The following is a 15759-nucleotide window of genomic DNA, read 5'->3' as shown; positions in this document are numbered from 1 at the left end:
CAATACCGGTGGATTTATTTAAAGGCTTGAAGTGTAGTGGAGAGAAAGAGTGTCTAAACTATTCTAGCTAACTGGATGGCTTTGGATTGTGGTAGGCCATCTGTTTAGTTCAGCTCAAGAGGGGAGACACCACGCTGTTCTTCCTGATGCATGCAGGAAAGGAGAAGGAAGAGGAGGAGAGCAGGAAGAAGGAAGTTCCCTGAGTTACATTCTATTGGTTAGAGAGGGTGAGTGAAAGCAGAACAGGACAGGAAAGGGATTATTGTCCTATCTAGCTAGCTAGCTCTATGGTGTTTGTAGTCTTGGAGGACTGAGCAAGCACCATTGCCAGTCTCTTCTTCTAGCAGCCTGGAGATGAGCTGTAATTCCAGGCCACCCCCAGCTCCCACCTGGAAGCTGGCATCCCTATTATCTGTGTGGAGATTTGCTCCCGAGGGAGTAAAGTCAACCAGTCAAAGGGAGTCAAAGTCAACCAGTGAGATTTGCACTGCAAAAAAAAAAAAAAAAAAAATCACAAACTTCTAATGGAGCAATAAATGCGCTGCCACCGCCTGCAGCCGACCGCATCTTTCCTTGCTAAGAGACTTTACAGCAGAAAATAGAAATTACTTGGGGGGGAAGGATAGGATTCTAAGAAAGGAGACATTTCTGCAAGCAAAAAATGTTGACTGCATGAACGTATCTGCCGATCACAGCATGAGATATATAAAGAAGACGACTGCAGATTTATACCCGCCCTTCTCTCTAAATCAGGGTTTCAGAGGGGCTTACAATCTCCTATTTCTTCCTCCCCCACAATAGATACCCTGTGAGGTGGGTGGGGCTGAGAGAGCTCTCACAGCAGCCGCCCTTTCAAGGACAACTCGTGCGAGAGCCATGGCTGACCCAAGGCCATTCCAGCAGCTGCAAGTGGAGGAGTGGGGAATCAAACCCGGTTGTCCCAGATAAGAGTCCGCACACTTAGCCACTACACGAAGAAGAAGATGATTGCAGATTTATATCCCGCTTTTCTCTCTGAATCAGAGACTCAGAGTGGCTTGCAATCTCCTATATCTTCTCCCTCCACAACAGACACTCTGTGAGGTGGGTGGGGCTGAGAGGGCTCTCCCAGTAGTTGCCCTTTCAAGGACCACTCGTGCGAGAGCTGCGGCAGATCCAAGGCCATTCCTGCAGCTGCAAGTGGAGGAGTGGCGAATCAAACCCGGTTCTCCCAGGTAAGAGCCCGCGCACTTAACCACGACACCAAACTGGCTCTTTATTTTTAACCGCCTTAATTTTTGTTTCATTTCAAACTGTCCTTGTGCATGGATGTTGCTTGTTTTCGGAAATTTGAACAATGCGTTCTCCATCCAGGACACAAACTTACTATTTTGGGGTGTTTTAGCGTAAGAGAGAGGATATTTATTTCCAGCTTTAAGTATCTCTCTAATTCATCTGAAGGCTGGATGTGGTTAATTCTCCAGTGCTGATTCTGAAAGAAAATGTCCGAGGGTTTCTCAGGAAATCAATACTTTATTATACAATAATTGCACCTGTAAGTTTAATGTTCTTCATGCGGCCCGGGGAAGAACGGAAAAGGGGTTGGTAGGGTTCAGTTGACGCAAATGGCGGTCTCGTGACCCAGAGAGCCGTCAAGAATCCGAGGCCTAGTAAAGTAGGTAGATGTCATTAAAATATTTTCACCGGTACAACCTTTATTATGGAAACCAAATGGCTAGTACATCTGTCTCGATGACATTTTGGCCCAGGGATGGATATTAAACCTAATCACAGTGTCTCTGCTGAAATAGCAGCTTTGTTAGTTAGCCAAAAACTTTGATTATTCATTTGTTTAACTGAGTGATTTGTTTGTCTTAGGGACGGTAATTAAATGGTTTTTTGGGGGGGCTTTGTCCTCCCAAATCTTCCTCTGGCACATTCCCGAGTTGTTCCAGCTTCCAACGTAGGAATCAGAAAAGACTCGGCAATGGGGTTGTATCCCCTGGAGACAGGATAGAGCTGAAAAATCACTCTTCCAAGAATTTCTGGGTCATTGTCTAATTGATAGCGGTATTGGCATGCTTCGTATTCCGGCATCTTCCAGCTCCGCAGGCCGTTCCGATTCTTAGCCCAGCCATGTGTGACCACTGGAGGCGGTATGCTGGAACCCAAAACGACGCAGGCAGATGGACCTAAAAATGGTTCAGTCACAGGAATACCGCAACAGACTCAGAGAACGCAAGCCTTTTCCTTTGTGTGCATCGGTACAGCATTCACCAGGTTACCTCAGAAACCCTTTATACGAAATAATGTTTATTTCCAGGACATGCCTCATGAAAGAAAAGTGTCACTCTGCCAGTGTAAAGACCAGGGGTTGCCAAACTACATCTGGGCTATGCGGCCTAATCAGGGGTGGAATTCTAGCAGGAGCTCCTTTGCATATTAGGCCACACACCCCTGATGTAGCCAATCCTCCTGGAGCTTACAGTAGGCCCTGTACAAAGAGCCCTGTAAGTTCTTGGAGGATTGGCTACATCAGGGCTGTGCGGCCTAATCGGGTGGAATTCTAGCAGGAGCTCCTTTGCATATTAGGCCACACACCCCTGATGTAGCCAATCCTACAAGAGCTTGCAAAAAAGAGCCTTGTAAGCTCTTTGAGGATTGGCTACATCAGGGGCGTGTGGCCTAATATACAAAGGAGCTCCTGCTAGAATTCCACCTCTGCGTATTAGTAATAGCAACAAGCCACTCTGATGCTGGCCTGTCATCATGGTGGGGCAGGACGTGGCCACACCTCCAGCTTACTCTCCACACCCCACAACCACTTTCCTTTTTTTTTTTTGCAATCCGTCCCCATGCCCTATCATCCTTTTCCTCTGCCAGGGAGAGAGGGAGGCTTCTTCTCTCCTCTGTCAGCTGCCTGAGAGCCAGTTTGGTACAGTGCAGGGGTGGCCAACGGTAGCTCTCCAGATGTTTTTTCCCTACAACTCCCATCAGCCCCAGCCAACATGGCTGATGGCTGGGGCTGATGGAAGTTGTAGACAAAAAACATCTGGAGAGCTACCGTTGGCCACCCCTGGTATAGTGGTTAAGTGTGTGGACTCTTATCTGGGAGAACCGAGTTTGATTCCCCACACCTTCACCTGCACCTTCTGGAATAGCCTTGAGTCAGACATAGCTCTCCCAGAACTGTCCTTGAAAAGGCAGCTTCCGTGAGAGCTCTCTGAGCTCTCTCCCCCTCTCTGTTGTGGGGGAGGAAGGTAAAAGAGATTGTGAGCTACTCTGAGACTTTGAGATTCAGAGTGAAGGGCGGGGTATAAATCCAATGTCTTCTTCTTCACCAGCGGCTATTAGCCACAGTGTATTGTTGGAACTCTCTGTCTGGAGCAAGTGATGTTCTATATTCTTGGTTCTTGGGAGGGGCAACAGTGTGAGGACTTCTAGTGTCCTGACCCCACTGATGGACCTCTTGATAACACCTGGGTATTTTGGCCACTGTGTGACACAGTGTTGGACTAGATGGGCCGTTGGCCTGATCCAACATGGCTTCTCTTATGTTCTTCTTGTTGTTCTTCTTGTTGTTCTTGTTGTTGTTCTTGTTATTCTTCTTTTTCTGGTTCTTGTCCTTCGTCTTCTTCCTACTGTTCCAGACATTGGGTCTGGTGCTGAATAAACCATAGCCATGAGAAAGGTGCTGGAAAGAGCAGAAGTGATTGTCGTGTCCCCCTGGGGGGGGGGGGTGGAAGCTACACATGTATTTTTATCTACTTATCTATTTTTGTGTCCTCATATCCCACCCAAGTGGCTCCCCCTACTGAGAGTTTTCTGGCTACAAGTCTGCTCTGATGAGAAATGAGCATGGGAAATGCAGTCCAAGAGTCATAGAATGCTGTCTCTGTCTTGACCCGGATGGACCAGGTTAGCGCAATTTCATCTAATTTTGGAAGCTAAGCAGACTTGGCCCTGGTTAGTGGTTCTACAGGAGGCTGCCAAGGAAGTCCAGGGTTGCTATACAGGGGCAAGCAATGGCAAACCACCTCTGTTTGTCTCTGTCCTGGCATGGATGGACCGGACTAGAGTGGTCTCATCAGATCTTTGAAGCTAAACAGGTTCAACCCTGATCAGTGTATGGATGGAAGATCACTAAGGAAGTCCAGGGTTGCTATGCAGAGGCAAGCAATGGCAAACTACCTCTGTTTGTTTCTGTCCTGGCATGGATGGACCGGACTAGAGTGGTCTCATCAGATCTTTGAAGCTAAACAGGTTCAACCCTGATCAGTGTATGGATGGAAGATCACTAAGGAAGTCCAGGGTTGCTATGCAGAGGCAAGCAATGGCAAACCACCTCTGTTTGTCTCTGTCCTGGCACGGATGGACCGGACTAGAGTGGTCTTGTAATGTACTGGGAGACGAGACGTGGTAAAGGCATTGGTCTTTAATCGCTGGTACATTACAGAACTGGGGAACACGCGGCCGGGTCCGCTAATATATACATGCACCCCGGATCAACCCCCCTGCTGGCCAGCCCAATCCTGGCCAGTTAAACTTCCCGCGCTTGGTCTTGATTGGCGGTGACTTTTCCCGCGCTGCACCAGGTAACCCGAGGACGTCCCGGCTTGCGCGGCGCGGGTGCAGAGTCCGATACTCAACACTCCTCCCCCCTTAGTTTAAACCACATAGTCCCGGAGGTACGCCGGTGCTCTCCGTTCCCGTGTCGATCTCCTCGGGGTCGCTCTTGGTGCGGAGGCTGGTTCCGTTGTGGGCGATGCTGCTTCTGGCTGCGGGATGTTGGGGTCTGTTTCAGGCTCCGGCTCTGGTTCGGTGTCTCTGGGGGCGTCATAAGTGGGTAGTTCCTGTATTGGCGAGCGCCCTTCCGGACCTTCGGTTGCCCGCGGTTCCCTATTCCCTACCTCCTCTGTTTCTTCGGGTAGGGTGCGGCGGCGCAGCTGATCTATGTGCCGCCTTAGTACCTGGCCCCCCTCGGTGGTCACCTCGTATGACCTGGAACCTGTCACCCTAAGGACTCTCCCCGCGACCCACTCGGGACCGCTTGCGAAGTTCTTCGCGTATACCGGGTCACCCGGAAAGAACCCCCGCACCGCCTCCCGGACCTCTGGGGACCCGCGGACCTCGGGGGCCCGGTCGGGGTGCAGCCTGTCTAGGCGTGTTGTCAGTTTCCTCCCCATAAGCAGTTCTGCGGGGCTGGATCCCGTTATAGGGTTTGGGGTGATCCTGTTGTGGAACAGGAAGGCTGAGAGGCGGTGGTCCCAATCCCCTTGTACTATTCTCCCCAGTGCTTCCTTGGTGGTCCGCACCATCCGCTCTGCCTGGCCGTTGGTGGCCGGATGGAAGGGTGCGGATCTTATGTGTCGTATGAGGTACCTCTCCGTGAACTCCCGGAATTCCCGGGAGGTGAATGCAGTACCGTTATCCGTCACCAGGGTGTCTGGGATCCCGTGCGTGCATAGGACCCTCCTGAGTGCCCGGACGGCTGCTGCTGTGGAGGTCGAGGCTACTGGAATCACCTCCAGCCATTTTGTGTAGGCATCCACAAGTATAAAAAAGATTTGGCCCTGATACGGGCCTGCAAAATCTAAGTGGAGGCGGGACCATGGTCGCCTGTTAGACTCCCATCTGTGGACCGGGGCTGATGGGGGATCGGGCCGGGATTCTTGGCAGGGTTGGCACCTCCTCACCCACCCCTCTATCTCCTCATCCATGCCCGGCCACCACACATAACTACGGGCCAGGGCTTTCATCCTCACGATGCCCGGGTGGGTCTCGTGGAGGTCTTCCAGCACCTGCTTGCGCAAGGGGGGGGGAACCACCACCCGGCTGCCCCAAAGCACACACCCCTTGTGGGTTGATAGCTCGTCCTTCCTGGACGCGAATGGCCTGAACGCGTCTTCGACTTTGCCTGATGGCCACCCCCTCCCCACCCAGTCCCTGACCCGTGCCAGGATGCGGTCCCTCCCTGTTGCCCGAGCCACCTCCGCCGCGTGCAGGGGGCGCTCGGGGAGCGATTCAATGAGCATTACCCCATGTGCAGGGGCGGGATCCGGTTCTGTCATGGGGAGCGGCAGGCGGCTGAGGGCATCGGCGTGTCCCATGGCTTTACCCGGGCGGTGGACCAGTTCATACGTGTAGGAGTTCAGGAACTGGTTCCACCTCAGGACCCTCTGGGATAGGATTTGGGGGGTCTGACGGTCTGGAGCTAGGAGGCCCAGGAGCGGCTTGTGGTCCGTGGCGATGGTGAAACGCCTACCGTAGAGGTAGTCGTTGAACTTGTGCACCCCCGCCACGATCGCCAAGGCCTCCTTGTCAATTTGAGCGTAGTTCCGCTCCGCTGGAGATAGAGTCCGTGAATAGTACGCGACTGGCACTTCCCTCCCGTCCGGGAGTTGGTGCCCCAAAACCGCTCCTACTCCGTAGGGGGAGGCGTCGCAAGCTAGGATCAGGGGTAGGTTTTCGTCGTAGTGGTGAAGTACCGCGTTAGAGACCAAGAGGTCCTTCACTGCTTGGAACGCCGCGGCTTGGCGTTGGCCCCAGACCCACGGGGCCTGTTTATCCAGCAAACGGTGCAACGGTTCCGCTACGGCGGCTTTGTGCGGTAGGAACGTGTGATAAAAGTTCAACAATCCTAAAAAACTCTGTAGTTCTGCCTTGCATTTGGGCGCAGGAGCCTGGACTATGGCCCTGGTCTTGTCCGCCGTCGGGTGTATCCCCGCCGCGTCCACGGCGAACCCCAGGAACTCCACTCGCGGGACCCCTAACAAACATTTCTCCTTTTTGACTCTCAGCCCCGCCGCTTGGAACCGCCTGAGGACCTCGCGCAGGCGGCAGCAGAACTCTCCTTCATTGGGGGCGGCGATTAAAACGTCGTCAAAGAAGGGTTGAACTCCGGGGATCCCTTTAAGGAGAGAGTCCATTATGCTCTGGAATATCCCCGGAGCCACACTGACCCCGAACTGCAGCCGTTTAACCCTGAACGCGCCCCTGTGGGTCACGATCGTCTGCGCCTCCGCTGTCTTAGCGTCGACCGGCAGTTGCTGGTATGCTTGTGCTAAGTCCAGCTTCCCAAAAACCTTCGCCCCGGCTAGCGCTGCTAGGACGTGGCTGACCACCGGGACTGGGTAGGGGTTGTCTTGTAGCGCCTTATTGATCGTGCACTTGTAGTCAGCGCAGATCCTCACCTCCCCATTGGGTTTGACGGGCGTTACTATGGGGGTTTCCCATTCCGCGTATGTTACCGGTTCTAGGACGCCCTGGGCCGTTAGGCGGTCCAGTTCTGCCTCTATTTTCGGCTTAAGGGCGAACGGGACGCGCCTCGCTTTAAGCCTTATGGGCCTGACCATTGGGTCAATCGGTAGGGTGATGGGCGGACCCTTATAGCTCCCCAAAGACCCATCAAAGACCTCGGGGAACTCTCGGCAGACCCCGTCGAAATTGCTTGCCTGCAAGTGGTCCACCCCCACCAGCTGGATCCCCAGGGGATTGAACCAAGCCAACCCTAGAAGTGTGGTCAGTTGGCGCTTGACCACTAGGATGTCCAGGGGCCCTCTGAAACCCCTTCTTTCCACATGCACCCGGGCCCACCCCACGATGTGTACTGGGTTCTTCTGAAAGTCCCTCAGTACGAAGTCCGCTGGCCTCGTTTGAAGGCGGCGGTGGGGGCATAGTTTCTTGAGGGTTTCCTCCGAAATGATGGAGATGGAGGAACCCGAGTCCACTTCCATGGTGCAGGGGGCGCCCTCGATTAGGACCGACATTTTGACCTTGTCTGGGGCCGATAGGGGCAAGTTCAATACCTGCAGAGTGGTGGATGCCGTCGTGTGGGTGTCCAGGGAGTCGTGATGCGCTGATGGTTGTCGGCGGCTGTTCTTGGCCCGGCAAGCCCGAGCGATGTGGCCCGTCTTTCCGCAGCTGCGGCAGTCCAGGTTGCGGTACGGGCAGTCCCGGCGCTCGTGGGGGTCGCCGCAGCTGGCGCACCTGGGACCGGTGGTGGCGGTGGCCCTCTCCGTCGCTCGCTGTCTAGTGGGGGCCCTTGTGTCCGTTCTTTGGGGCCGCCGGAGTTGAAACGCTTCTTCCTCTGTTCGGTCTTCTGGCTCCGTTTCCCCTTGGTGGACTGCTTCACCTCGTGGCTGGCCGAACGCCTTGGTGGCCCTCTCGAAGGCCGTTGCCTCGTTGAAGGCTTGTTGTAGCGTTAGCTCCTCCTTCGCGAAGAGCTTCTGCTGCAATCGCTCGTCGCGGAGGCCCCAGACGAAACGGTCCCGCAGGGCTTCGTCCCTTTTGTCAAAGTTGCAATTTCCGGCGATCTGTCGAAGGGCCGCCAGGTAGACCGCCGCTGTCTCCCCCGACTTTTGGTCCCTCTTGTGGAAGAGGAATCGGCGGGCGACGATGGACGGTTGGGGTGAAAAGTGGCCCGTGAGGAGCCTCACGACTTCCCGGTAGGTCCTCTCCGTCAGCTTAGCTGGAGCGGAGAGACCTCGTGCGATCTCGAAGGTCTCTTCGCCACAGATGCTCAGCAGGACGTCTCTCTTTCTCTCGTCATCGTCGATCAGGTTCGCCCGCAGGTAGCACTCGACCCTTTCGGTGTAGGTCTCCCATCTCTCGGGGTGCTCCGGGTTGAATTCCGCAAGATGGCCCGTCGTTACGCTCGAGTTCGCCATGGTGGCGGCGGGCTGCCCGATCCTGCGGTCTCTCGCCTTCCTCGTCTCCGGCCGGACCTATCTAGATCCCATCCTCGTCGCCAGTGTAATGTACTGGGAGACGAGACGTGGTAAAGGCATTGGTCTTTAATCGCTGGTACATTACAGAACTGGGGAACACGCGGCCGGGTCCGCTAATATATACATGCACCCCGGATCAACCCCCCTGCTGGCCAGCCCAATCCTGGCCAGTTAAACTTCCCGCGCTTGGTCTTGATTGGCGGTGACTTTTCCCGCGCTGCGCCAGGTAACCCGAGGACGTCCCGGCTTGCGCGGCGCGGGTGCAGAGTCCGATACTCAACAGGTCTCATCAGATCTTTGAAGCTAAACAGGTTCAACCCTGATCAGTGTATAAATGGAAGATCACTAAGGAAGTCCAGGGTTGCTATGCAGAGGCAAGCAATGGCAAACCACCTCTGTTTGTCTCTGTCCTGGCACGGATGGACTGGACTAGAGTGGTCTCATCAGATCTTTGAAGCTAAACAGGTTCAACCCTGATCAGTGTATGGATGGAAGATCACTAAGGAAGTCCAGGGTCGCTATGCAGAGGCAGGCAATGGTAAACCACATCTGAACATCTCTTGCCTTGACCTGGATGGCCCAGGCTAGCCCAGATCTTATTAGATCTGTTTGTCTCTGTCTTGACCTGGATGGACCAGACTAGCATGATCTCATCAGAAGCTAAGCAGGCTGACCCTGGTTCGTAGTTCTATGAGAGACCACCAAGGAAATCCAGGGTTGCTATGCAGAGGAAAGCAATGGCAAACCACCTCTGTTTGTCTCTGTCTTGACCTGGAAGGACCAGGCTAGCATGATCTCATCAGATTTTGGAAGCATAGCAGATCCGACTCTGATGAGTACAAGGATGGGAGACCACCAAGAAACTCCAGGGTCGCTATGCAGAGGCAGGCAATGGCAAACCACATCTGAACATCTCTTGCCTTGACCTGGATGGCCCAGGCTAGCCCAGTCTTATCAGATCTCAGAAGCTGAGCAGGGTCAGCCCTGGTGAGTATGTGGATGGGAGACCATCAAGGAAGTCCAGGGTCACTATGCAAAGGCAGGCAATGGCAAACCACCTCTGAACATCTCTTGCCTTGACCTGGATGGCCCAGGCTAGCCCAGTCTTATCAGATCTCAGAAGCGGAGCAGGGTCAGCCCCGGTGAGTACATGGATGGGAGACTACCAAGGAAGTACAGGGTTGCTATGCAGAGGCAGGCAATGGGAAACCACCTCTGAACACCTCTTGCCTTGACCTGGATGGATCAGGCTAGCCCAGTCTTATTAGATCTGTTTGTCTCTGTCTTGACCTGGAAGGACCAGGCTAGCAATGATCTCATCAGAAGCTAAGCAGGCTGGCCCTGATTTGTAGTTCTATGAGAGACCACCAAGGAAGTCCAGGGTTGCTATGCAGAGGAAAGCAAAGGCAAACCACCTCTGTTTGTCTCTGTCTTGACCTGGAAGGACCAGGCTAGCATGATCTCATCAGATTTTGGAAGCATAGCAGATTCGACTCTGATGAGTACAAGGATGGGAGACCACCAAGAAAGGCAAGGGTTGTTGCACAGAAGCAGGCAGCGTCAGGCCACCACTCGATGTCCTTTTGCTTTGGAAACCCTGCAGGGTCACCAAAAGTCAGCTGTGACTCTGCAGCACTTGGCACCCGCACAGAGACAATTTAACCTGATGCCTTAGCTCAGGGGTGTCAGACTCATTTATTATGAGGGACAAACCTGACATAAAGGAAACCTTGTCGGGTCGAGCCATGGGTGTCATAAAATGCAATGCAGAGATATAAACTTTATAAAGGGCACAAGCACAGTTAAAGATTTTTAAAAAATGAAATAAAACATTCTTAAAACACTAGCAGTCATTGGTCTTAAAGGTGCTTTCTTTGTATCGCTCACTTGTGATCCGGGGAACTGAGCATAAGAAGCTCTGCCTCTTTCCTTCCTTCCCAGGAGACCAGGAGGGGGAGGAGCCTCAGCCAACAGAAGGAAGAGAGGCTTGAATCAGTAGCTCCGCGATTGAGAGAGCCTGGCAAAGCAAGTTCCCCTTCCCCGCCTTTTCTCAGCCAATGGAGAACATCGAGATTTTGCTCTGTTGCTCCTGTGCGATTGAGCAAGCCTTGCAAAGCAAGTTGAGCTGCAGAAGGAAGCAAGAGAGAGGGAGAAGGAAGCAGATGACAGCCAGTTGCTCGGGAGCCTGATAGGAGCTCCCTGGGGGGCTGATCTGGCCCTCGGGATGCATGCTTGACACCCCTGCCTTAGCTAGTCTGAAGAAGGCAAATATTGTTTAGACGTTTAGCATATCTTGTATACTAGGGGTGGTCAAACTGTGGCTCAACAGCCACATGTGGCTCTTTCACATATATTGTGTGGCTCTTTCACACATACTGTGTGGTTCTTGAAGCCCCCACCATCCTGTCGGCCAGCTTGGAGAAGGCATTTGTCTCTTTAAATCACTCCTCCGAGCTGAGCCATCCTGCTTTCTTTCCACCTCTCCTTCTCTCCCACCCATCCATCTATTTACCTGCCTGTTTGCTTTCCATCACTCCTGGCTTTCGAACATCTGATACTGATTCTGTATGGCTCTTACGTTACGCAAGTTTGGTCACCACTGTTGTATACAGAGGACGGAAAAATATATGACCCCACCGCTCTTTCCTTAAAGCTGGATGGAAGAGATTAAGAACATAAGAGAAGCCATGTTGGATCAGGCCAATGGCCCATCCAGTTCAACACTCTGTGTCACATAAGAACATAAGAGAAGCCCTGTTGGATCAGGCCCATGGCCCATCCAGTCCAACACTCTGTGTCACATAAGAACATAAGAGAAGCCGTGTTGGATCAGGCCAATGGCCCATCCAGTCCAACACTCTGTGCCACAGAAGAACATAAGAGAAGCCCTGTTGGATCAGGCCCATGGCCCATCCAGTCCAACACTCTGTGTCACATAAGAACATAAGAGAAGCCCTGTTGGATCAGGCCCATGGCCCATCCAGTCCAACACACTGTGTCACATAAGAACATAAGAGAAGCCATGTTGGATCAGGCCAATGGCCCATCCAGTTCAACACTGTGTGTCACACAGTGGCCAAAAAACCCAGGTGCCATCAGCAGGTCCACCAGTGGGGCTAGAAGCCCTTCCACTGTGCCCACCCAAGCACAGAATACAGAGCATCACTGCCCCAGATAGAGAGTTCCAATAATAGGTTGTGGCTAATAGCCACTGATGGACCTCTGCTCCATATTTTTATCCAATCCCCTCTTGAAGCTGGCTATGCCTGTAGCTGCCGCCACCTCCTGTGGCAGTGAATTCCACATGTTAATCACCCTTTGGGTGAAGAAGGACTTCCTTTTATCCATTCTAACCCAACTGTTCAGCAATTTCATGGAATGCTGACAAGTTCTTGTATTGTGAAAAGAGAGAAAAGTACTACTTTCTCCATCCCATGCATAATCTTGTAAACCTCTATCATGTGACCCTGCAGTCGACGTTTCTCCAAGCTAAAGAACCCCAAGCGTTTTAACCTTTCTTCATAGGGAAAGTGTTCCAAACCTTTAATCATTCTAGTTGCCCTTTTCTGCACTTTTTCCAATGCTATAATATCCTTTTGGAGGTGCGGTGACCAGAATTGTGCACAGTATTCCAAATGAGACCGCACCATCAATTTATACAGGGGCATTATATTACTGGCTGACCTGTTTTCAATTCCCTTCCTAATATTTCCCAGCATGGCGTTGGCCTTTTTTATTGCAATCGCACACTGTCTTGACATTTTCAGTGAGTTATCTACCACGACCCCAAGATCTCTCTCTTGGTCAGTCTCTGCCAGTTCACACCCCATCAACTCGTATTTGTACCTGGGATTTTTGGCCCCAATGTGCATTACTTTGCACTTGGCCACATGGAACCTCATCTGCTTGTTTCATTTCTTGCAGAAAAGGAGCAGCAGCGAGAGTCTGATGCCCGGTTCGTCTCCTATTCATTCTGCATTCTGAACGCAAAGGTTGGCACCGTCTACTTGGCAGGGTAGCCCCTTCCATGACGGTCTCGCCGGTGCCACTCTTGGCAAGCAAACAACGGAGGACATGAAAGTCCAGCCTCTCGTTTTAAAGAAGAGGCCCAAGGAGACAATAGACACAAAGTGAAGGCAGCCCAAGAGGCTCTTCTTTTTGCACTGCCTTTCATGAAGAGTTCAAAACGGTGATTGTCAAGAAATCGTCTTGTGTTCCTGAACACCAAAGGAGGGGCAGGGAGAAGAAAACCGTCTCGCCTCTTTCCTTCCCAAAAGTGTCCACTGTGCCACAGTTTGATGTTGGAATTGATGTGCTCACAGAGAAGCCTCGGTAGCGCTCAGCCCGAAAGGGAGGGAGAGGGAAGGGAATCTGTTCTGAATGGATCGCGAGGGCCTAATACGCTGGGAGATTTCCCTTGCATAAAAATCCAGATTTAACTAGCTCGCCAGTGTGCCATACGTAGAGTAAAGGTGCAGAGATATACGTTTATGGAGAAGAAGGTCGTAAAGCGAGGTTGCACGCTGAGACAACATCTGGAGGTTTATCGCCCCCCTTGTTTATCAACTGCTTGTTTCGGTCAAATGTCGAGCGAAGAACCCGGGACAAGGGATAAACCACAGAAACGGCTCACGTGAAGTCATGACAACGTCAGTAGCAGGTTCCATCAATTCGCGCCACAACAGATGGGCATGTCTCCAGAAGGCATGTAATTAAGTTTCCTGGGTAGAAGAGCAATAATTTTTGGGGAATGGTTCGGTTCATCTCCCAGAGAACTATGATGACTTGGCAGTTGATCCAAAGAGGAAGCCGTCCATGGTCTCTTTTGGAATGCAGAGAGGCAGTTCGGTGTAGCAGTTACAGTGGGTCCTCGGTGTAGTGCCCAGGGGTCTTTTTCTAGCAGGAGCTCTTCTGCATATTAGGCAATGAAGAAGAAGAAGAAGAAGAAGAAGAAGAAGAAGAAGAAGATATTGGATTTATATCCCGCCCTCCACTCCAAAGAGTCTCGGAGCAACTCACAATCTCCTTTCCCTTCCTCCCCCCACATAACAGACACCCTGTGAGGTGGGTGGGGCTGGAGAGGGCTCTCACAGCAGCTGCCCTTTCAAGGACAACCTCTGCCAGAGCTATGGCTGACCCAAGGCCATGCTAGCAGGTGCAAGTGGAGGAGTGGGGAATCAAACCCGGTTCTCCCAGATAAGAGTCCGCACACTTAACCACTACACCAAACTAGCTCTCTACACCAATGCCTCCCCCCCCCCGATATAGCCAATCCTCCAAAAGCTTACAGGGTTCTTAATACAGGGCCTACTATAAGCTCCAGGAGGATTGGCTACATCAGGGGTGTGTGGCCTAATATGCAAAGGAGCTCCTGCTAGACTTCCACCAGTGATTAGGCCACACCTCCTAGTTGGAGATGCCGGGGATTGAACCTGGGACCTTCTGTTTGCCAAGCAGATGCTCTACCACTGAGCCACCGTCCCTCCCCAAGAAGTGTGCTTGCATATGATAGCTGTGTTGGTATTAAAGGTGTCTCTGGACTCAAACTTTGTCCCCCATGTTTTCTGTTCTTCCAACACCACGTCCCACTATTCATGTGAGTAGCAGGTCTTTGATCATCAATGGAATTGGTTTCCCTTTTTCTCCCTGTCCGGCTGCATGATTTCTGATCTCCGGCCTGATATTCCTCTCGTCTTTATCTGTGAGAGCAAATTTGACTGATCGGCTGGTAACCTGTAATAAATTGGAAAGCCGTGAGAACAAATCGGCGCTAATTTCATGATGTGATTAATACAAGTTGACTCAACATCCTGAAGAAACCCAAAGCGGCTACCTTGGGAAATATATTTCTGCACCAATTATTCCTAGGTGTTAGATCTGATTAATTATGCTCTCGCTTCATTAGATAACTGATGGGCAACTTTGCGTCTGTCGCGACGCTTTGGGTTGTACAAAGACGACTTGAAGATGAAAAATTCATTGAAAGGGAGCAATCATCGCACAAGGGACCCTGAAACCTGCTACATCATCTTTTGGGGACTATTAAGAGAAATTTAACAAATAAATAAAAGGGAGGGTAGACTGGAGCAAAGGAAGCTAATTTCTCATCTTTCAAAAAGCGGCTTCACTTTTTACTGCCAAGCTCTTCTGTTTGGTGTACTGATTCAGTGTGTGGACTCTTATCTGGGAGATCCGGGTTTGATTCCCCACTCCTCCACTTGCACCTGCTGGAATGGCCTTGGGTTAGCCATAGCTCTCGCAGGCGTTATCCTTGAAAGGGCAGCTTCTGGGAGAGCTCTCTCAGCCCCACCCACCTCACAGGGTGTCTGTTGTGGGGGAAGGAGATAAAGGAAATTGTAAATCGCTCTGAGACTCTGATTCAGAGAGAAGGGCAGGGTATAAATCTGCTGTCTTCTTCTTCTTCTAGGTGCATGGGTGGTGGTGGAAACTGATGTCAAGTCATGGTTGACTTAGGTCAACTGCACAGTGTGTTGAAGACAGGAGACAACCAAAGGTGGTTGCCTCTGCATAATGTATGTATGTATCTATGCAGGGGTCGTTTTGTAGAAAAATAGGTGGTGGAGCTCATCCAAGGATTGTTATGCAGCTGCACCTACTATTCAATGGACAAGGTGGGAAGGAGGAGGTGGAACTCTCAGAAAGGTTCAGGAGCTGTGCTCCTGTGAGCTCCCGCTGAATCCGAGGCCTGTATGTATGTATTTATTTATTTCACATTTCTATTCTGCCCTTCCCAAGAATGTGCTCAGGATGGGTCACATCAGGGAGAAAATAGCTGCCTAAGTTCTAAAACAACTAGCCAAAACATAAAAGCATAGAAAAACACAAAAACCCTAAGATTATAGTGACACAATTACTAATGTATTATGACAATAGGCAAATCATAGAGACGTCGGGTCCCTATGAGCTTTGCCTAGAGTTGATGATATTGACTGTTTGTAAGCACAGTGGAATCTCCCCTGTTGAAAAAGACTTTGAAAGAGGTGCAGCAGACGTCCACGACCTGCACAGGGAGTTCCAGGGAATATTGTTT

At 51.6% G+C, this 15759-nt stretch overlaps 1 protein-coding gene across 1 annotated transcript in view; it reads right to left on the bottom strand.

Annotated features, from left to right (window-relative positions):
- Positions 1-15759, bottom strand: part of LOC132590848 (uncharacterized protein K02A2.6-like) — a 68553-nt gene that overhangs the window by 26013 nt on the left and 26781 nt on the right. Inside the window, exons 2-5 of the mRNA XM_060263780.1 lie at positions 7065-7694; positions 6829-6992; positions 5263-6240; positions 5022-5160 (exon numbers count right to left, since the gene is read on the bottom strand). Of these exons, the coding sequence (XP_060119763.1) occupies positions 5022-5160; positions 5263-6240; positions 6829-6992; positions 7065-7694 (1911 nt within the window). The remainder of the gene's footprint in view (positions 1-5021; positions 5161-5262; positions 6241-6828; positions 6993-7064; positions 7695-15759) is intronic.

Source organism: Heteronotia binoei, unplaced genomic scaffold (assembly GCF_032191835.1).
Source record: "Heteronotia binoei isolate CCM8104 ecotype False Entrance Well unplaced genomic scaffold, APGP_CSIRO_Hbin_v1 ptg000861l, whole genome shotgun sequence".
NCBI lineage: Eukaryota > Metazoa > Chordata > Lepidosauria > Squamata > Gekkonidae > Heteronotia > Heteronotia binoei.
Note: the sequence above shows the minus strand (reverse complement) of the source record. Positions and strands in the feature narration are given on the sequence as shown.